Source organism: Petromyzon marinus, chromosome 59 (genome assembly GCF_048934315.1).
Source record: "Petromyzon marinus isolate PM22_M1 ecotype Great Lakes invasive population chromosome 59, UKy_Petmar_22M1.pri1.0, whole genome shotgun sequence".
NCBI lineage: Eukaryota > Metazoa > Chordata > Hyperoartia > Petromyzontiformes > Petromyzontidae > Petromyzon > Petromyzon marinus.
The window spans coordinates 18181417-18203447 of record NC_133725.1 but is presented as its reverse complement, the minus strand read 5'-3'; the positions used below and the strand labels follow the sequence as shown (position 1 = coordinate 18203447).

Genomic DNA, 22031 nt, shown 5'->3' with positions numbered 1-22031 from the left:
ACGGATGAGGAGGAGAGAGCAACGGATGAGGAGACAGCAGCGGATGAGGAGAGAACAACGGATGAGGAGGAGAGAGCAACGGATGAGGAGAGAGCAACGGATGAGGAGAGAGCAACGGATGAGGAGAGAGCAACGGATGAGGAGGAGTGAGCAGCTGATGTGGAGGAGAGAGCAGCTGATGAGGAGAGAGCAACGGATGAGGAGGAGAGAGCAACGGATGAGGAGGAGAGAGCAGCGGATGAGAGAACAGCGGATGAGGAGAGAGCAACGGATGAGGAGGAGAGAGCAACGGATGAGGAGGAGAGAGCAACGGATGAGGAGAGAGCAACGGATGAGGAGAGAGCAACGGATGAGGAGAGAGCAGCGGATGTGGAGGAGAGAGCAACGGATGAGGAGGAGTGAGCAGCGGATGAGGAGGAGAGAGCAACGGATGAGGAGCAAAGAGCAGCGGATGATGAGGAGAGAGCAACGGATGAGGAGGAGAGAGTTGTATGTGAAGGAGGGATTGCCTGTCTCCGTGTGTTGGTGTGGAGTGTTCGCTCCCAATAGAAAATCAACTTGTGTCTACCTTCTGTGTCTATGTTGTGTCCCCGTGTGCCTACATTGTGTCTATGTGTCCGTGTCTCCCTTCTGTCCAAGTGTCTCCCTCACGGTTTGTATAAATGTTTGTCCCTATGAAAGCAACGACCGATCTGACGAAGACTCGGCCACAAGTACAGTCGGCGTGTGTAGTGTACAGGGCCGTCTCACTCACCCACTGCACACATGTCACAGCCGTCTTTATCTCTCCCCAGTGCCGTCTCACACTCACCTCGGAGATGTTTCCATGGTTCGACCGTCGCGGCAGCAACTCGGCGAGAAGGTTCTTCACTGAAGCTGGGAGAGCGAGTCGAGTGAGAGGGTCTCAGAGAGAGGTGAGTCTCGGGGTGAGTCTCGGAGCGCACCTACTGTACCGAGCGCCTCCACTGTAACATTACGATCTGGCGGCAGTTGGTCGTGACGTCACGCGACGGTGGGCGTGGCCTGTGTCTGTAGGGGGGAGGGGCGCGCGGGATAGGGGGAGGGGCGCGGGGGATTGGGGGGAGGGGCGTGAGGGGGATGGGGGGGCGTGCGGGGCGGGGCTCTCCAACGGGCGATGCACCAAGCGCCCCCAACAGCGAGTTTGTGTTGTTGTTCCATAACAATAACACGTGTTTGTGTTGTTGTTCCATAACAATAACACGTGTTTGTGTTGTTGTTGTTCCATAACAATAACACGTGTTTGTGTTGTTGTTGTTCCATAACAATAACACGTGTTTGTGTTGTTGTTCCAAAACAATAACACGTGTTTGTGTTGTTGTTGTTCCATAACAATGACACGTGTTTATGTTGTTGTTTCATAACATTGACACGTGTTTGTGTTGTTCCATAACAATAACACGTGTTTGTGTTGTTGTTCCATAACAATAACACGTGTTTGTGTTGTTGTTCCATAACAATAACACGTGTTTGTGTTATTGTTCCAGAACAATAACACGTGTTTGTGTTGTTGTTCCATAACAATAACAGCGTGTTTGTGTTGTTCCATAACAATAACACGTGTTTGTGTTGTTCCATAACAATAACACGTGTTTGTGTTGTTGTTGTTCCATAAAAATAACACGTGTTCGTGTTGTTGTTGTTGTTGTTCCATAACAATAACACGTGTTTGTGTTGTTGTTCCATAACAATAACACGTGTTTGTGTTGTTGTTGTTCCATAACAATGACACGTGTTTGTGTTGTTGTTCCATAACAATAACACGTGTTTGTGTTGTTGTTGTTCCATAACAATGACACGTGTTTGTGTTGTTGTTCCATAACAATAACACGTGTTTGTGTTGTTGTTCCATAACAATAACACGTGTTCGTGTTGTTGTTCCATAACAATAACACGTGTTCGTGTTGTTGTTCCATAACAATAACACGTGTTTGTGTTGTTGTTCCATAACAATAACACGTGTTTGTGTTGTTGTTCAGGCCACACGGGGTCATTGTTGACGAGTGGAGAGCCTCTTTGTTCATTGTTCTTATGCACGACAAATGCATCAATAATATAAACTTTAATTGCACCATTACTATAAATTCCATAACATCAGAATCATAATCTTCATTGAGGCTGGAGGAATCCGATGAGCTATGAAGCTCTTCTTTACAGATGTCCAGTACGGGCGGGTCACATTTAATTGCGGTACTGCTATCAATACGAGCAGGAACCCGCGAAACTTCGGCGAGGATTTGGGCAGTCCTCGATTTACGAAGGGAACCTGTTCTAAAGACATACAAAGACAAAGATCCCCCGTGTAGCCTTGATAGACTGTCGGGGCAAGTGCTGTTAGTGAGCACCTATGAATGCCGGCACGGCACACGAGTGGGTAGGTGGCCAGTACCACGCCTGGCCACCTTTGTCTCCCCAGTAGCGATATTTACACACCACACCAGGTACTCATTTCAGGCTGAGTCGACCTAGGGGAGGCCCAGAACGCATTCACATAATCCTCACTGGTCTTGGCCGTGAGCGAAAATCAAACTCGGGTCGCCGGGTTCGTAGTGCAGCGCGCTAACGACTACACTACCGCTCCCGACCCAACTTTCACTTACACAAAAAAAGACAAAGATCCCCCTATAGCCTTAACAGACTGTTGGGGCAAGTGCTGTTAGCGAGCAGCACATCTGAAGGACCGAATGGCACACGAGGGGTGGGTGGCCAGCACCACGGCCAGCCACTTTTGTCTCCCCAGTGGAGTTGTTTACACACCGCACCAGGTAGGCATTTCAGACTAAGTAGACCTAGGTGCTAGGGGATAATCGTGAGCAGCTGTTAAGGCACATTCACATGCACACAGACAAAGATCCCTCACATAGCTTTAAAAGACTATTGGGGTGAGTGCAGCTAGCGAGCAACTATGAAGGCCGACACGGCACACAAGAGGGTGGGTGGCCAGCACCACGGCGGACCGCCTTTGTCTCCCAAATGGCGATGTTTACTGGTACTCATTTTAGGCCGAGTCTTAAGTGCTAGTGTTCGTAAGTCAGGTGATCCTAAGTCGTGTTTGTAAGTGCAGGTGTTCATAAGTGCAGGTGTTCCTAAGGCGGGTGTTCCTAAGTCGAGGGCTTCCTGTAATTTTCATTTTACAGGTCCAGCTGATTTTAACCAGAAACCGATAACCTATGGCACTGGTAATGGCCTATAACAACTGCATATAGCCTCTAAACTAGATTAAAGAAACATCTGTGGTTCATGTGGTGGATGGAGCTGAACAGGGCCCACTGGTGGAGGGTTGAGGCCAAGGGAAGGAGTGGGGACAGCCTCTGGAGAGAGAGGCAACAAGGGAGACACGTGTGTGAGTTATGGCACAGATTATGAATCGGTTCACATAAGCCGGTGTGTTTTCGCAGCATTAATTTGAGTAGTTCTCAACGTACAGAGTCGAAAGATAACTCATTTTGACCGTATTAATCCAGCTGGCTATGGCATTAAATGTGAACTTTGTACGACGTATGAATTTTATCTCAGATTTAAAAAAATATAATCCAGTGCGTGACACAGGTAGGGTGTTTGATGACAATCTGAAACACCCACCATAATCATCCATGGGGGTCTTTGGAATTGCACATTGCCTATGTTATGACTCTTGACCTAGATAAATGAAAAAAGTCACGTGCTGCAGTGCAATGACTACTCAGCGAAAATTCGTAAATAACAAACTGTGGTCTTAAAAGTATTTATTTTTTAATACGCGACATTTGGCCAATTGCTCTTCTTCATAGCACGTGAAGCCAACACGTGCGTCAACAACATTGCCGCAGCACCCCCTGCTGGACTAAACACGCTACTGTGCCGCGGAGACTACGCATCAGACGGCCACAAGCGAGTGGTGTCAAGTGTGATCATGATGATACTGCTAGGAACCTCTGGTTACACCAGCCCACAGGGGATTATTGTGTCCGTCCATCCAAAAATGTGAGGGGTGGGGCTTGGTGGGGAGAGCTTGGGTGGGGAGGGGCTGGGTGGGGAGGGTGGGGCTGGGTGGGGGGTGGGTGGGTGGGGAGGGAGGGTGGGGAGGGGCTGGGTGTGGGGTGGGTGGGGAGGGAGGGGAGGGGCTGGGTGGGGCGGGACTGGTCACCCCGTGGTGCCCTTATAAAACTCAACATTTAACCTACTCACGCCGGCTTGTGCCCGCCCTCACAGTCGGGCATATTTGCGGAATACACCACGCCGCCGTTCACCCTGGCCACTGACCGAGCAACCCAACGTTCCTACCAGCTCCCTCCGCAGGAATGTGTTTATTATGAGGCTTGTTTATCCAGGAACGCGTCACTGCAGGCGCGACACGACCATGTAGGCTATCTAGGCGGTCGTCTAGGGCGCCAAGTTAAGTGGGGTGCCAACTTCGAGGAAAAAGTACAAAAAAATACAAATACCAAATTTTGTTAAATTAATTTCTCAACATTTCTGACAATTGATTGATTGGACATATGGACGGACAATCCGAATAATTATGCCTCTTTAAATAAATAAATAACATTGAACGGAAAATAGGGGCAAAATGTTTCCCAGTTTACCAAAAAACTCAGCCTCGATCTGCCCCTGGGGTTTGGGGGGCGCCGATTGCTGGCAGCAGCGGGTCCAGGGCCGCCGCTGCCTCACTGAGTGAGCCTCGTGGCTCTTTTTCAGGAGGGTCCTGCCAGTTTTCACAGTAGGGGGTGGCTATGTATAATCCCAATTGAGTAATGTGTACTTTATATCAGAATACATTACAGTACACTATACCATTTTGCGTGAAAACTCGGACCCATTATCTTGAAGTTATCGGGGGTGGGGCGTCTTCGCTTATTAACATCTTTAGTATCTTGCGATTCACCAACGATGGTTGGGGCAAGCCTGACTGCTGATGAGACGCTGAATGTCGAAGCGAGCCCATAGCTTGCTTTGTATTGAACTAATACTGCTTACATTATGCACTCCAAGAAGACCGTGGGGCTGATGGAATAAAAAAAAACATTGATTTTGTTGTTTTATGCGATGAGACAGATACAGGATTGTGAATGAGACGTGTTTTTTGTCAATGTTATGGACGAATAGGTGAGAATGGTGTGAGTTTGTGTGCGAGTAAATGGCAAATGCCTGGAGTGTGTGGTTCGGATCAGGTGAGTGGTGTGTGTTGGTTGATGAGTACAGTGAGGGAAAAAAGTATTTGATCCCCTGCTGATTTTGTACGTTTGCCCACTGACAAAGAAATGATCAGTCTATAATTTTAATGGTAGGTTTATTTGAACAGTGAGAGACAGAATAACAACAAAAAAATCCAGAAAAACGCATGTCAAAAATGTTATAAATTGAGTTGCATTTTAATGAGGGAAATAAGTATTTGACCCCACTGCAAAACATGACTTAGTACGTGGTGGCAAAACCCATGTTGGCAATCACAGAGGTCAGATGTTGTTGTAGTTGGCCACCAGGTTTGCACACATCTCAAGAGGGATTTTGTCCGACTCCTCTTTGCAGATCTTCTCCAAGTCATTAAGGTTTCGAGGCTGACGTTTGGCAAATCGAACCTTCAGCTCCCTCCACAGATTTTCTATGGGATTAAGGTCTGGAGACTGGCTAGGCCACTCGAGGACCTTAATGTGCGTCTCCTTGAGCGACTCCTTTGTTGACTTGGCCGTGTGTTTTGGTCATTGTCATGCTGGAATACCCATCCACGACCCATTTTTAATGCCCTGGCTGAGGGAAGGAGGTTCTCACCCAAGATTTGACGGAACAAGGCCCCGTCCATCGTCCCTTTGATGCGGTGAAGTTGTCCTGTCCCCTTAGCAGAAAAACACCCCCAAAGCATAATGTTTCCACCTCCATGTTTGACGGTGGGGATGGTGTTCTTGGGGTCATAGGCAGCATTCCTCCTCCTCCAAACACGGCGAGTTGAGTTGATGCCAAAGAGCTCCATTTTGGTCTCATCTGACCACAACACTTTCACCCAGTTGTCCTCTGAATCATTCAGATGTTCATTGGCAAACTTCAGACGGGCATGTATATGTGCTTTCTTGAGCAGGGGGACCTTGCGGGCGCTGCAGGATTTCAGTCCTTCATCGCATCGTATGTTACCAATTGTTTTCTTGTTAACTATGGTCCCAGCTGCCTTGAGATCATTGACAAGATCCTCCCGCGTAGTTCTGGGCTGATTCCTCACCGTTCTCATGATCATTGCAACTCCACGAGGTGAGATCTTGCATGGAGCCCCAGGCCGAGGGAGATTGACAGTTCTTTTATGTTTCTTCCATTTGCGAATAATCGCACCAACTGTTGTCACCTTCTCACCAAGCTGCTTGGCAATGGTCCTGTAGCCCATTCCAGCCTTGTGTAGGTCTACAATCTTGTCCCTGACATCCTTGGAGAGCTCTTTGGTCTTGGCCATGGTGGAAAGTTTGGAATCTGATTGATTTGTTGCTTCTGTGGACAGGTACCTGTTACACAAGCTGAGATTAGGAGCACTCCCTTTAAGAGTGTGCTCCTAAATCTCAGCTCGTTACCTGTATAAAAGACACCTGGGGGCCAGAAATCTTTCTGATTGAGAGGGGGTCAAATACTTATCTCCATCATTAAAATGCAAACCAATTTATAACATTTTTGACATGCGTCTTTCTGGATTTTTGTTGTCTCTCACTGTTCAAATAAACCTACCATTAAAATTATAGACTGATCATTTCTTTGTCAGTGGGCAAACGTACAAAATCAGCAGGGAATAAAATACTTTTTTCCCTCACTGTATATCATGTGTGTGCCAGGTGAATGATATCTGGTGAGTGGTGAGTGCCCGCATGGTGAGTGGTGTCTGGCGATGGGTCAGTTGTCATGCATGTGAGGTCACGCCACCTTATCCGTCCTCTAGTGTGTGTGTCAATAATAACAATGTCAACTTGCAACACGCCGCTACCGCACATCACTCGCTCGCTCTCGCAGAGAGGACAACGACTCGGAGGCGCGAGGAGGAACCACAGATGAGCGGGAAGGCAGCAGCCAGGTGACGAGTCGGCGCCAACGATTGCCCAAGCTCTGCGGTCCTCTACAGTTTGAGGTGGTGTGGGCCAATTAATGTGGGAGGAAATCGGAGCACCTGAACAATAACTAAATTAAAAAAATGTTTACCAGGTAAACATTTTTACCTGGTAACGTCGTGAGAATATTTTGTTATTTTATATTATCAATTTATTATTTTATTCTCATTTTACGTGACTTTACCGAAAGAATCAAAGAAGATGTATGCTTTAACTTTAACATAGCCATTTCTGTGACCAGTCACAAGCTAATCACTCAGCCATTTCAATGCTAAATGATATGCTAATTCCTTTGTCAAGGCGCTTTGTTTCTTCTCACACAGCTTAAAGGTCGTGATCTGAGCGTGGCTTTTTTCACTCCAGCGCTGCCTCCAGACAGTCTCGTCCCTTCACCTGATGAAGGCCGCTTGTGTTGTGGCCGAAACGTCGTGATTTTTGTTACTTTATTTTTTACCTACGTGACTTTACCCAATAGAACCAGAGTATAGCGTGTGTTGCTTTTACGTCCAACAGATGGCGCTGTTTTTCAAAAAAAGCATATTTTTACCGAAAAAGCCAATGAGTATATTTTTACCTGTCACAGGTGTGACATCTATATAATAGTAGGTATATAACAACATAGTATGTATATAAAAACATGCGTGTATTCGAATGCAACGTTGTGTCAAAATTGCAAAGCAATCGGTGAAGAACTTTCGGAGATTTAAGATTTTGAACAAACGAACATTTACATTTTTATTTATATAGATTGTTATTCTGTTTATTTGCTTCCCGTATGAATAGAGATTACTTAAATAAAGTTTTTTTTTTCAATCACTGCAACTTTATAGTCAAGACAATAATGCTCGTAGAGTAATACCCCGATGTATGTCTTCCCCCTTTTTACGTCGTTTAGCAAATACGTGGTAACGTGATGATTAACACCGCCGCTTGATTGATTTGCGTCGCATCAAGACACATCTACGTCGCTGACAGCATCACCGTGCGTCCTTTCTCGTTGTTGTCAGTGTGAATTCATGAATTAAGAAAATTACGACAGAGACAAGCAGACACAATGTCTCCATTTATCACCACAATTTATTTAGATTCACACTATCAGACTGGAGAGGTGACCGAGTGGTTCAGAGGTCCACAGTGGTGAGATGTTAACTTCCTCGCCTGGTAATGCAGGAGGTCGTGGGTTTGACCCCGATCCTGATGCATGTATTTTTTTGGAATTTTAGTGTCTCTCTCCCCGTGGTTGCATGGACTTTTCTCCAATTCCTCCGTTTTTTTTTCTCTCTCCACATTTACAAGCGCGTGTTTAGAGTATTTAGCCGCTCAAAATTTCCACGTGATAAGCCACTTTGTCGAATTATTGTTTGGGACCAGGTCACTTCTGAAAAAGAGCTACATAGCTCAGTGGGCCTTACCTGGTAAAATCAAACATCGTTTATAGGTTGAAAATAGTTGATGGGTCCCGAGAACTCAGCCAGTACTGCTGCGATCATGAGTGTGAATCAGGGCAGTGAGCAGGATGATCTCATCCCGCTCGAAAAAAGGATACAAACTAAGCCTCATTGTGTTACGTTCATGTTTTACACTTGGTACGGTTAAATCCCATCTCTGAGCATTATAAATATAATTTTTGACTGTTACATGACAAAAAAAAATTCTCCAGCAGGGTGCGTGTGAAGATGCTGCCTCCTCGTGTGCTGATTGAGACATTGCCAAAACCGGTCCAGAGTTTGCTTGTATTGAACCAAAGTTGCTGCAATTATTAAATTCCTAGATGGTCGTGATACTTAAGCGATGTGTAAAACTAAACGTTTAAATTGTTATGCAGAGGGACAGATATATGAAACGAAGCTTCTTAATTTTTTGACTTGTAATCTCCACAATAAAAACATAATTATTGTGTTATATGTATTACTGTATACAATTATGCGTTCAATTAGTACCCATATCGAACAGAGAGGGTCCTCGCCTCTACACATTTGGCAGTTTACCACCATTGCTTCAAGCGATGTTGGCTCTGCTGATGAGACACTGCATGTCGAAAACGCTCCAGAGGCTGCTTGTGTTGAACTTACAATGCTGTGGGTTGTGCAGTCGCAGAAGGTCACGTGTCTGATGGGATGCGTAAAAAAAACATTTAGACAAATGAAGCAACTGTTGTGTCAACCTATTTATGGTGTGGATAAAATGGCTACTTGATATATCAGATACATATTCTTAGCTCTTTCGGTAAAGTCACGTTGAAGGGAAACAATAAAATAATAAAATATATATAAAACAATAAAAATTCTCACGACGTTTCGACCATAACACAAACGGTCGTCATCAGGTGTGTCGGTTTGCATAAATTTATTTTTAAACGATGTATTTATTTATTTATTTAAAAAACGTCAGCGCCACGCGCAGCGATTTGGCAGTTTATTTAGAAGGACTAGTCCATCTATGTTCTGAAAAGAGGAGGGGGGAGACGAAAAATTAATGTATGCTGTCTGAAAGCCACTGTAAGCGTGAACAATCAATTAAGACCTGAAATGGTTTATCAAATCTTTCCAATGACATCAGATACAGTCGTGGTATCTCCTTCCGAGGGATATTTTGTAACACGAGGCGATGGTGATGACGTTATTCTGCTCTGTGAGCGTTCTGAATGGATTATTAATCTCATGATAGTTAAATATGTTTGGGGGAAGAAATAACTGAAAGATTAATCAGATTGGTCTGAGTAATGTCATATTAAAGTGTGTATTACAGATGCGATGCGTCCCATCCTCAAAGTAAGTGTAGTGATATTTATATTCATAATAACAATTATTCTTATTAATAGAGTGCCCTTTTCGCCCAGGCTTATCGGAGTGCTTCAGACAAGATAAGTGACGTACATCAACAACAACCGCCGTTCGCCACTAAGTGGCGGTGGCGGAACTCCAATGGCTCGTTGTGGAATAGGGGTTATGATGAGAGATGTATCTTAGGCGAATAGATTGGATGACCTATATCTAAATCACCCGGTATGTGCTCGATTTCGCTAGGCCTTAGAAGCTCGGCAGAGTTGAGCGTGGATATACTGTAGCCTGGATGTATGACTGATTAATTGCCAGCACGCACAAAGACGGTGCCGTAGCCAGCGTGAGCAGGAAAGGACAGTGCAGAAAAATCCATTGTTGTTCTGCAGTCCCCCCCCCCTCCATCTGCACCAACGCACTACTGACCAGCGTTGTGAAGTATGGTCATATATACCTCACGACCTGCAAGACTTTGGGAGGCCCTCATCCAGCAGTGGATTGATAAATTCTGGGCTGTTTATGTACATGCACATCTGGATTAGGGGTTGCAGTGTGGGGTAAGTATCTGCATTTGGGCTTAATGGTGGGGGTTATGACTGGAGATTATACAGGTAGGAACAACAGGTTCCACACACGAAAAAGATGGCAAGCTACCCTTTTTAGATGTCCTAATTAAAAGGAGACCTGATGGTTCAATGAGCCACTCTGTCTACAGGAAAGCTACCCATATGGATGCTCACTTAAAACCGGATTCCCACCACCATCCATCCCAGAAGAATTCCCTCATCAAGACTCTATACCATAGAGCCCAATGCATTTCCGACCAGGAACACATTGCCAGTGAACTCAAGCACGTACACCAAGCTCTCAAGGCTAAAAGTTACTCCGACTACACAATCCGCAAAACCATCACTCCAACCATGAAGTAGGATCCTCTTGACGAGCCATTCAAAACCATCACCTTACCCTACATTGCGGGGGTCACAAAAAATATCTCCAAAATCCTGAATAAACACAAGATCCAGGTCCGATTCAACACAGTACATAAAATCCGTGATCTGGTTCCGTCTGTAAAAGATGTGTTCCAGACATACAGTACCCGGGCGTCTACAAACTAAGTTGCCTCTGTGGTAGCAGCTACATTGGAGAAACCAAACGACATATCTCAGACCGCATCCGTGAACATAAAGCAGACTTGAAACACGGTAGGACGAACACCTCAGCCGTGGCAGATAACTTTTATTATTCAGTGGGCTCACATGACATTGACTTCTCCAAGACGGAGGTTCTCTGCAAGCCACCTGGCTACCATGAGAGATACGTTCATGAGGCTATCCACATATACAAACACAGAGACAATTTCAACCGAGAAGATGGATTCCGGCTTAGTAACCATTGGAAAGACGTTATAAACCATTTCGGTTTTTGATTGATTGTATTTTACGGTGACTTTCAGACTGCAATCCATTTGCTGGCATTGCCTCTTAGTACCTTTCACACGACGGTCAATAGTTTAGTTTATAGCATTTTGTATAATAATAAATAGTATAACAGTGTAATGTTAAATATAATTGATAAGGCAATATATAGTACCGTAATTGTATAGTGAATATACAGCAGTGTGGTATACAGTAGGGTTAGTAGAATAATACATAGTGTAATACTACAAGTCTAATATTTTATAGTCTAAAGTATAGGGTAGTGTATAGTAACGCATTGTATAATTCAAGGGTGGGGTTTGTCTATGTATACGATATCATACAATGTAGTTTAGATTGGAAGGTATAATATTGTAATGTATAGTAGTCTAGTTTGTAGCATAGTTATAACGCAACACAGGACAGAGCAGCGCACCGTGGCTGTTTCCCCCTCTTCCCCCCCCTCCTCCGTTCCGAACATAGATAGACTCGTCCGTCTGAACAAAGCTCGTCGCTCTCTGTGGTGTTAATCCCTCATACTAACATCATGCTAATCCCCCAGTTACATGCTAATTTACTGTTGATATGTAAACTCCTCTCCCCCCCTCCTCCGTTCCGTACATAGATGGACTCGTCCGTCTGAACAAAACTCGTCGCTCTCCGTGGTGCTCATCCATCACACCAACATCATGCTAATTCCCCAGTTACATGCTAATTCATATGTAAACTCCTTTGTCAAGACGCTCTGTTCCTCCCACACAGCTTAAAAGACGCTTCCAAGCTTGGCAGGGTTCACTCAAGCGCTGTCTTCCGGACAGTCCTGTTTCTTCACCTGAGGAAGGCTACTTGTGTTGTGGCCGAAACGTCGTGAGAATTTTATTCTGCTATTATTTGTATTATTTTATCTCCATTCTACGTGACTTTACCGAAAGAACCCATAAGAGATTCCACACTGCCCACCAGGGATTATTTGTCTGTCTATCTGTCGTGCATAGCCGGAATTACATCCGCATAATTTGACTGCCATCTAGCGGGTAATGACAGTTTTGTGCTCTATAACAGTCAAGTATGGCTAATGATTCTGAGCACATATGTACATCATCAAACACTTGCATCAGTGACTTCAAACTTTCTTTGACTGCAGGAATTCATATTATTTGGTTCTTTCGGTAAAGTCACGTAGATGGAAAATTAAAAAAATGTTTCATAAGAGCCAAAAACTTGGAGTGCATAATGTCAGCAGTATTAGTTCAATACAAAGCAAGCTATGGGCTCGCTTCGACATTCAGTGTCTCATCAGCAGTCAGGCTTGCCCCAACCATCGTTGGTGAATCGCAAGATACTAAAGATGCTAATAAGCAAAGACGCCCTACCCCCGATAACTTCAAGATAATGGGTCCGAGTTTTCACGCAAAATGGTATAGTGTACTGTAATGTATTCTGATATAAAGTACACATTACTCAATTGGGATTATACATAGCCACCCCCTACTGTGAAAACTGGCAGGACCCTCCTGAAAAAGAGCCACGAGGCTCACTCAGTGAGGCAGCGGCGGCCCTGGACCCGCTGCTGCCAGCAATCGGCGCCCCCCAAACCCCAGGGGCAGATCGAGGCTGAGTTTTTTAGTAAACTGGGAAACATTTTGCCCCTATTTTCCGTCCAATATTATTTATTTATTTAAAGAGGTATAATTGATCGGTTTGTCCGTCCGTCTGTCCAATTAATCAATTGTCAGAAATGTTGAGAAATTAATTACAGGTTTTTTTTCCTCGAATTTGGCACCCCACTTAACTTTACGCCCTAGACGACCGCCTAGATAGCCTACATGGACGTGTCGCGCCTGCAGTGAGGCTTTCCTGGGTAAACGAGCCTCATAATTCTAGATTTAAAGCTTTCGTGACTGCTAGGATCCATACTCTTTGGTTCTATTGGGTAAAGTCACGTAGGTGAAAATAAAATAACAAAAATTCACGACGTTTCGGCCACAACACAAGCGGCCTTCATCAGGTGAAGAGAAGAGACTGTCTGGAGGACAGCGCTGGAGTGGAAGAAGCCACGCTTAGAGCACGACCTTTAAGCTGTGTGAGAAGAAAAAGACCAAGCGCCTTGACAAAGGAATTAGCATATAATTTAGCATTGAAATGGCTCATTGAAATAGCTAAGTTAAAGTATACACATCCGCAGAGGTACCCCTTGACAAAGGAATTAGCATCGAATTTAGCATTGAAATAGCTGAGTGATTAGCTTGTAACTGGTCACAGAAATAGCTATGTTAAAGTTAGAGCATATACATTCACCGAGGCACCTAGTACTCATCAAACAGGAGAATTTAGCGAAACACAACCACGCTCAGACATCGGACCTGTGTGCGAGCAAACAAGGTGTTCTGATAAAGAAATTAGCATAAAAATTAGCATTTGATTGGCGGATTTTAGGAAAGAGGTGGTGTACGTGCCGGTGGACTTGCAGTTTGGCGCGGGGGGGGGGGGGGGGGAAGGGGGGAGAGGGAGTTTACCTATTGATGGTGTGAAAAGGGGGAATTTCTAAGAGCTGCGAAAGTTTGGGGTACCACTACTTGAAAAAATATACTGTACCATTGAAATTAGTTTAATGTTTAGTTCGATTTAGAACATCTTTCCAATGGTTGCTTAATTTGAAACCATCCTCTCGGTTGAAATTGTGTCTGTGTTTGTAGATCTGAATTGCTTCATGAACAAATCTCTGATAAAAGCCCGTGGGTTTGCAAAAAACCTTGGTATCGGAGAAAATTATATCGTGATCCCCTACAGCGTTGTAACAGTGATCAGCCACGGCAGAAGAATTCGTTTTGCCGTGTTTCAAATCTGATTTGTGCTCGCGAATTCGGTCAGAGACATGTCGCTTTGTCTCACCGATGTAGCAATCACCGCAGGTACAACTCAATTTGTAAACCCCGGGGTACTGTAAATCAGGAATGACATCCTTCACGGATGGGATCAGATCACGAATTTTGTGTACTGTATTGAGCCGGACCTGGATCTTGTGTTTGTTTAGAATTTTGGAAATCTTTTTAGTAACGCCTGCTATATATGGAAGTGTGATGGTTTTGACCGGAGTATCAAGTGGTTCATATTCTTAGTTTTTTCGGTAAAGTCACGTTGAAGAGAAACAACAAAATAACAAAATATATATAAAACAATAAAAAATTCTCACGACGTTTCGACCATAACTCAAACGGTCATCATCAGGTGTGTCGGTTTGCATAAATTTATTTTGAAAACGGCATATTTATTTATTTATATATAAAAAAATAACGTTTGCGTCACGCGCAACGATTGGCAGTTTGCCCAGGACTAGTCCATCTATTTTTTGAAAAGAGGAGGGGGGAGACGAAATTTGTTTTTATGTATGCTGTCTGAAAGCCACTGTAAGCGTGAACAATCAATCAAGAAGTGAAATGATTTATCAAATCTTTCCAATGATTGCTAAGATAGAATCCATCTTCTCGGTTGAAATTGTCTCTGTGTTTGTATATGTGGATAGCCTCATGAACGAATCTCTCATGGAAGCCAGATGGCTTACAAAGAACCTCCGTCTTGGAAAAGTCAATGGCAATAGATGGCAAGATACCTTTTTTGGATGTCCTAATTAAAAAGAGACCTGATGGTTCAATGAGCCACTCTGTCTACAGGAAAGCTACCCATACGGATACTTATCTGAAACTGGATTCCCACCACCATCCATCACAGAAGAATTCTCTCATCAAGACTCTGTATCATAGAGCCCAATGCATATCCGACCAGGAACACATAAGCAGTGAACTCAAGCACGTACACCAAGCTCTTAGGGCTAATGGTTACTCCGACTATACAATCCGCAAAGCTATCACTCAAACCATGAAGAAGAACCCTCTTGAGGAGCCTTTCAAAACCATCACTTTACCCTACATTGCTGGGATCACAAAAAAGATCTCCAAAATCTTGAATAAACACAAGATCCAGGTCCGTTTCAACACATTACATAAAATCCGTGATCTGGTTCCGTCTGTAAAAGATGTGATTCCGGACATACAATACCCTGGTGTCTACAAACTAAGTTGCCTCTGTGGTAGTAGTTACATTGGAGAAACCAAACGCCATATCTCGGACCGCATTCGTGAACATAAAGCAGACCTTAAACACGGTAGGACCAACACCTCGGCCGTAGCAGATCATTGTTCTAATTCAGTAGGCTCACATGCCATTGACTTTTCCAAGACGGAGGTTCTTTGTAAGCCATCTGGCTTCCATGAGAGATTCGTTCATGAGGCTATCCACATATACAAACACAGAGACAATTTCAACCGAGAAGATGGATTCTATCTTAGCAATCATTGGAAAGATTTGATAAATCATTTCACTTCTTGATTGATTGTTCACGCTTACAGTGGCTTTCAGACAGCATACATAAAAACAAATTTCGTCTCCCCCCTCCTCTTTTCAAAAAATAGATGGACTAGTCCTGGGCAAACTGCCAATCGTTGCGCGTGACGCAAACGTTATTTTTTTTTATATATATAAATAAATATGCCGTTTTCAAAATAAATTTATGCAAACCGACACACCTGATGATGGCCGTTTGAGTTATGGTCGAAACGTCGTGAGAATTTTTTATTGTTTTATATATATTTTGTTATTTTGTTGTTTCTCTTCAACGTGACTTTACCGAAAAAACTAAGAATATGAATTACTGCAGTCACGAAAGCTTTAAATCAAAATTTTATCAAGTGGTTGTTTCTGTATGGAGGGAGAGACAGCTTGGCGGATGGTACGGTCAGAGTAACCATTCCTTTTGAGGGCCAGGTGTACATGTTTTAATTCACTGGTCAGGTTGTGTTGGTCCGAAATGCAATGAACCCAATGGTATAAAGTTTTGATGAGATAATTCTTTTGGGCTGGGTGGTGGTGGGAATCAGGTTTCAAGTAGGAATCTGTGTGGGTGGGTTTCCTGTAGACAGAATGCCCCAATGAGCCATCAGGTCTCCTCTCAAACAGAACATCTAAGAATGGAAGCTTGCCATCTTTCTCCACTTCCATGGTGAATTTGATGGCGGGATGTCTGGAATTGATGTGGTGTAGGAAAAGGTTCAAAGCTGGGAGGCTATGTGGCCAAATGACGAAAGTGTCATCCACATATCTCTTCCCCTGGGAAGGTCTGAGGGTGGAAGTCTGGATGGTGTCTGATTCAAATTTCTCCATGAAAATATTGGCTATCACTGGTGACAAGGGGGACCCCATGGGGGTACCCTCATTTTGTTTGTAGAAGGAGCCATTCCAAGTAAAGTAGGTATTGTTGAGGCAGTGCCTAACCAGTGCAGGTGTATCGGCGTCTAGTCCATGTTGGACCAAATTTTCAATTATTTCAATGGTATCAGGTACTGGGACCTTGGTGAACAAAGAGACCACATCGAAGCTGACAAGGATATCGTCAGGGGACAGTACAACGTCTTTGACCATAGAGACCAATTGGGCTGAGTTAAGTACTGCTGAGGTGGTCTTGTCAGTGAAAGGCAGCAATGAATATGACAGAAAACGGGCTAGTCTATAGGTAGGGGAGTTGATCGTGGATACGATGGGTCGTAGTAGGAGCCTTCTTTATGGATCTTGGGAAGACCATAGAATCTAGGGAGTCTTGCAGCAGAAGGTTTTAGGGAGGGACGTTTAGTTGGGTCGATTAGGGAGGTCGAACTTGTGATGATCTTGTTGGTTTTTATCGCTAGGCTATTGGTAGGGTCATTTTTAATTTTTGAGTAACTTCCATCGTTGAGCAGATTCTGGATTTTGTTGTTGTATGAATCTTTATCCATAATTACAGTAGCATTGCCTTTATCGGCTGAGAGGATGACTATATCACTTCTGTTTTTTTTTTAAATTCGCGAGTTCAGAGCGTTCATTTTTGCTGATGTTACTAATGGGTTTCTTAGCAATCTTAAGAATAGGGGCTATTTCAGCTCTCGCAACGTCTGCTTGGATGTGTCCCACGCCTTTGAGGGCTACATCGACCTGAGAGATGATATCATCTACTGGTATGTTTTGGGGTGACAGCAAAATTCAGTCCCCTAGCCAGTACTGTTTTCAGATTGTACGAAATCGGCGTGCTACTCTGATTAATGACGATTTTGTTGACGTCGAGTTTTGTTATATGTGGAACTGGGTTCTTCTTTAATAGCTGGTTGAATTTAGAAATCAGGTTAGCTTTACATTTGACTGACAGTGAATCAGCAGAAGAAGCAGTCATGTTGTCTATGTGATTCCAATCCGCACCAACCGGCATGTGCACCCGCATGTACACCACCTCTACACCGTTCATCATGCTAAGTCGGCCAATCAAATGCTAATTTTTATGCTAATTCCTTTGTCAAGGCACCTTGTTTCCTCGCACACAGCTTAACGGTCGCGGTCTGAGCGTGGCTGTGTTTCACTCCAGCGCTGTCCTCGAGACAGCCTGGTTCCTTCACCTGATGAAGGCCGCTTGTGTTGTGGCTGAAACGTCGTGATTTTTGTTGTTTTATTATTTAACTACGTGACTTTACCGAATAGAACCAAAGAGTATGGATCCTTGCAGTCACGAAAGCTTTAAATCTAGAATTGATAACCTCTACGGGGAGGGCTTTCACCTATCTGTTAGAGCTTTAAACAGACAACGGGACAAGAAGTCACAGCTCATCGAGACTCTTACCTTCCTCAAAAGATGCCGCGATCACAAGGTAATACCCATCGCTTTCACACTCATTTCTTCTGCTGTATCTTCTCCAAATTCTAAACAGATTCTGTTTAAGGCCAGCCTATCTTAAATCTCAGAGAGGATAAGGCTACTCCGATTTGAACTCGATACTTTAGACAGGACTCTCCTACAAGCTCATTTAATGTTAACACAAAAAATGTCACCTTCTGATTGGAAACACATAGACAACATGACTGCTTCTTCTGCTGATTCACTGTCAGTCAAATGTAAAGCTAACCTAATTTCTTTCTGATTGAGAGGGGGTCAAATATATAACATTTTTGACATCCGTTTTTTCTGGATTTTGTTGTTGTTATTCTGTCTCTCACTGTTCAAATAAACCTACCATTAAAATTATAGACTGATAATTTCTTTACCAGTGGGCAAACGTACAAAATCAGCAGGGGATCAAATACTTTTTTCCCTCACTGTATATATAAATAAATAGTGCATATTTAGTGTATTATTGAGTGCATGTTTACGTGCTCTAACCCAAAAATCTCGATTATGGACTCAAAAAACCGCTGGGAGACTTCTCACTCAGACCCGTAGCAAGACGATATCGCCCCAATATTCAAATTGTTCAAATATCCCCCGACTGAGTCCAGGATCAATTTAAAGATCATACTCGGCATTCTGAAGGTCCTCCGTGGTCTGACAATGATCACGTTGCCATGTTTACGCTTGTTACAAATATTTTTGCCCCGTTGAATCGATCAGCAAACCCAAGTGACGGTAATGTTACGGTAAAAAAAATCTCAGTGGGTGACCTCTGGGCAGAGCATGACCTTGCAAACAGACGACCAATCGAGTGAAATAAACATGGGAAACACACCTCGATGAACAGGCTGACTTCCCTGTGTTTGGACAAACTCATTCATCACAGGCAAAACGAACATGTCCCGAATGCCCACGTCCTTCAGGAACTGCATCTGGAGGTGTTGGCACACCAATTGCATCACCTAGCAAAAGAGGAAAACAGCAGGAACGACGTGAATACATCATCGCCATGCAGCAGTCTACGCCCGTCAATTTCTCACAGCGGTAGTAAGGTCCTTAGGTGTCTGGGAGCACAAGGCAGGTGCAGGTGGGTGAGTCATAATTTCCATCCCTGACGCCAAAACTTATTTCAGGCTGTGCAAGAGATAATGACATGGGTTAATTGTCACACAAGCCACTTAGAAAGCTGCCATGCTGTTAATGTTTAGTAAACTGAACTCACAGACCAGAGGTCGCTAAATGGGTACACCACAGTTAGCTGATCGGCAAGTCACGTGTGATCCAGCAAAGTGTGGCTTTCAGCCGGCTCTTCCAACACATCTGGTCAACGTGGAAAAGTAGAATATGGGACCTTCCTGGTGTGGACTAATCAGTTTCAAAGACAATGCATATATTATCAGAGCATGTTTCCATGTTCACCACAAGTACGTGGTTAATCCAGACAGGATTCCTTGAATGAGGATTCTGTTTGGTGTTTTAACATCTTGACACCTGTTGTATTGCCAGAATGGGTAAAACCTATTGTTAAATGGAAAATTAGACCAATTACTCGTAAAGAGTTCGCTCTCATGAAGGTATTTTCACCAGCGGTGGTGTGACCAAGCAATTGCAGAGCTGCACTTTTATATAAGTCAGGTCAGAGCCAGATACACATTGGAGGATAAACATCCCACGGTGGCTGGGCAATTGTTGTGCAATAATGTCAGGTCAAACTTACTTAGGATATTTACAGGTGCGTTTTATTCATGCCGTATATATTAATGCACACATTGTGTAGTAGTGGTATTATTATTAAACTCACCTTTAATGACGATGACCATAAACATGATTAAGAGTGTGACTATTAATGAATGTGCGACTGTACGATGTGGACGTAGCGGAGGGGCCCCCCACGGTGAGCGGTGACGCAACGCGCGCAGTGGCCCGCGTCACGTGGTTGACACCTCACGTGCACAGAGCGAGGCAGGCAGAGCCAGAGAGGGGCGGCGTTGCCTAGGCGACGTTGGCGTCCTCGCAGTCTACTCCACGGTCAAGCTGCGTGTCACTTGGTGACCCCCCCACCGCCTCTTACTGGACACCTGTGAGTGAGAGCTTGATAGCGCTTCGGATTTCTCCAGGGTCAAAACAGATTTTGATTCCGAGTACAGTGCACAGCACCTGTACGGCGGGTCCTCGTTTAACGCAGTAGATGCGTTCCTGAAAAGTGCCGCGCTAAGCGAAAACTATTTCCCCCGTAATGAATGTCCACGCGCAGTCAGAATTGGGTTACAAATAACTTGGGGGGACGCCGCCGCGTTACCGTCTCGTCTCGCTCAACCGCGCAGCTCAAGAAAGTAGTTCGGCGTCGACCGCTCACAAGTCGCCTTATGGCGGTGCGCGTTCCCTAAATGAAGGCAACCGCGTTATAGCGTGAACACGCGGGACAGACCCAGTTGTCGTGTGCGGGTCAACTCCCTGAGATAAACTTGCTGCCGACTTCATGCGTTGTATACGCCCAGTGCTCAGCCAATTGTTGTGAGCGTCGCTCCTCTGCCCTCTGTTGTTAATGGAGGGAGACTGCACCCAACTGCCAAGTATCATCCTTCGTGAGCCTCTTCAAAACGCTGATCTTGACACCGCTGGAAGCAGCCATTGGCCTTGACCTCACCCCACAACAGTGCAAGTTTAACCGCTCAACATTAAAACACAACGATGGGTCGCTTGCACCAATCGCACAGCATCACAGCGTTGACTCTCAGCTGTTGCTTGTGTAGAGGGGGTCAGATTGTCCAGACATTCGGTTGATACTAATAGGGTTTATTTGCCAGTATTGCAGATTATTTGAATTCCATTTGTTTGGGCGTCAGGGTGGTGCAGTGGTCACGCCCGTGCATGGCATCTTCTGAAGGAGTGCCTGGCTTCGCTTTCCTAATTCTGGTCCCTTTCTCTGCAAGGGTTTACTCCCATAGCAAAACAACAACAAAAACATACACTGTAACTGGTACTAGTCAAACATCTGGGATTGTTTTTGTTATGCTGCCTTGCCCAAAATGGCATTTGGTGATAAAAAAATTTTGGCAGGAATTGATGCACTAATGCAATTTGAACTCTTATATATTTTTATTTCATGACTTGCTTAGCGTTCATATTCTTGGTTCTTTCCGTAAAGTCACGTAAATAGAAAACAAGAAATAAAATTCAAATTAAATAAAAAAATTCAATAAAAAAACAAATAAAAAATAAATTGAAAATAATAAAAGCAAAAAACCCAGGACGTTTCAATCGCAACACAAGCGGTCTTTATTTTATTGTTCTTGTTTGGTGTTTACGTGACTTTACCGAAAGAACCAAGAATATGAATTCCTGCAGTCACGAAAGTTAAGTCAAAATTTGCTTCGCGTTCCTTTACTTTGCCCTCCTATCTGTTTGTATTGTTGTTTGTTGTTGTAACTTTCTGACTCGCCCCGACTGGACATCTGTGAAAAAGAGCTTAATAGCTCATCAGATTCGTCCAGCCTAATTAAAGATTCTGATTCGGACATTAACTGACCCAGTTTTCGCGTGGAGATCACGGCCAGGATGTGGAACAAAGGGACCCCCGGTCACACTCACGTGGAATGCCTAGGGCATTGCACAGCATTTAAATGGACTAGTTTTGTGAGATTGAGTGGTGGCTTAGGGAAGGCCTTTATTCAACAATGTATATCATGGCCGATAAGAATTTTTATAGTCATACACCATAGCCCACGATTTCCTGCACCGTTCATTCACTTGAGGAGACTGCGCATGGTGGAGATGGATGACCCTCGGTATCCTGTCCCAAAGTGATTCCAGTGGTTCAGGTAGTGGAAGAGTTGCTAGAGCTTCTGGTTCTTGCCGAAGCCTTGTGACTTTGGGATGAGAGCGTGGTAGGATGAGTGAAGCGTAGAGCTAAAGCTCCTGGAACATCCTGTACCCAAACAACACCAAACATTCAAAATCTTACAATGCTGCTGTTCCAGCACGAACAACATAACAATGAACAACATATTCTTAGTTT

The 22031-nt window shown here is 44.2% G+C and overlaps 1 protein-coding gene across 6 annotated transcripts in view; it reads right to left on the bottom strand.

The window, feature by feature from the left end:
- Positions 1–8132: 8132 nt before the first annotated feature.
- LOC142905918 (fructosamine-3-kinase-like) overlaps positions 8133–22031 on the bottom strand; it is a 48571-nt gene continuing 34672 nt past the window's right edge. For 4 of the 6 annotated variants that reach the window (XR_012929933.1, XR_012929934.1, XR_012929932.1 and 1 more), the window contains one exon: positions 20794–21941. Coding sequence is in view for 1 of the 6 variants with exons in the window: in XM_076053155.1 (XP_075909270.1) it covers positions 21923–21941 (19 nt within the window). In the remaining 5 variants the exon portion in view is untranslated. Of the gene's footprint in view, positions 9183–11063; positions 13351–18848; positions 18976–20793; positions 21942–22031 lie in introns of those variants that run through there. The other 2 variants (XR_012929935.1, XR_012929936.1) reach the window with 2 other exon arrangements.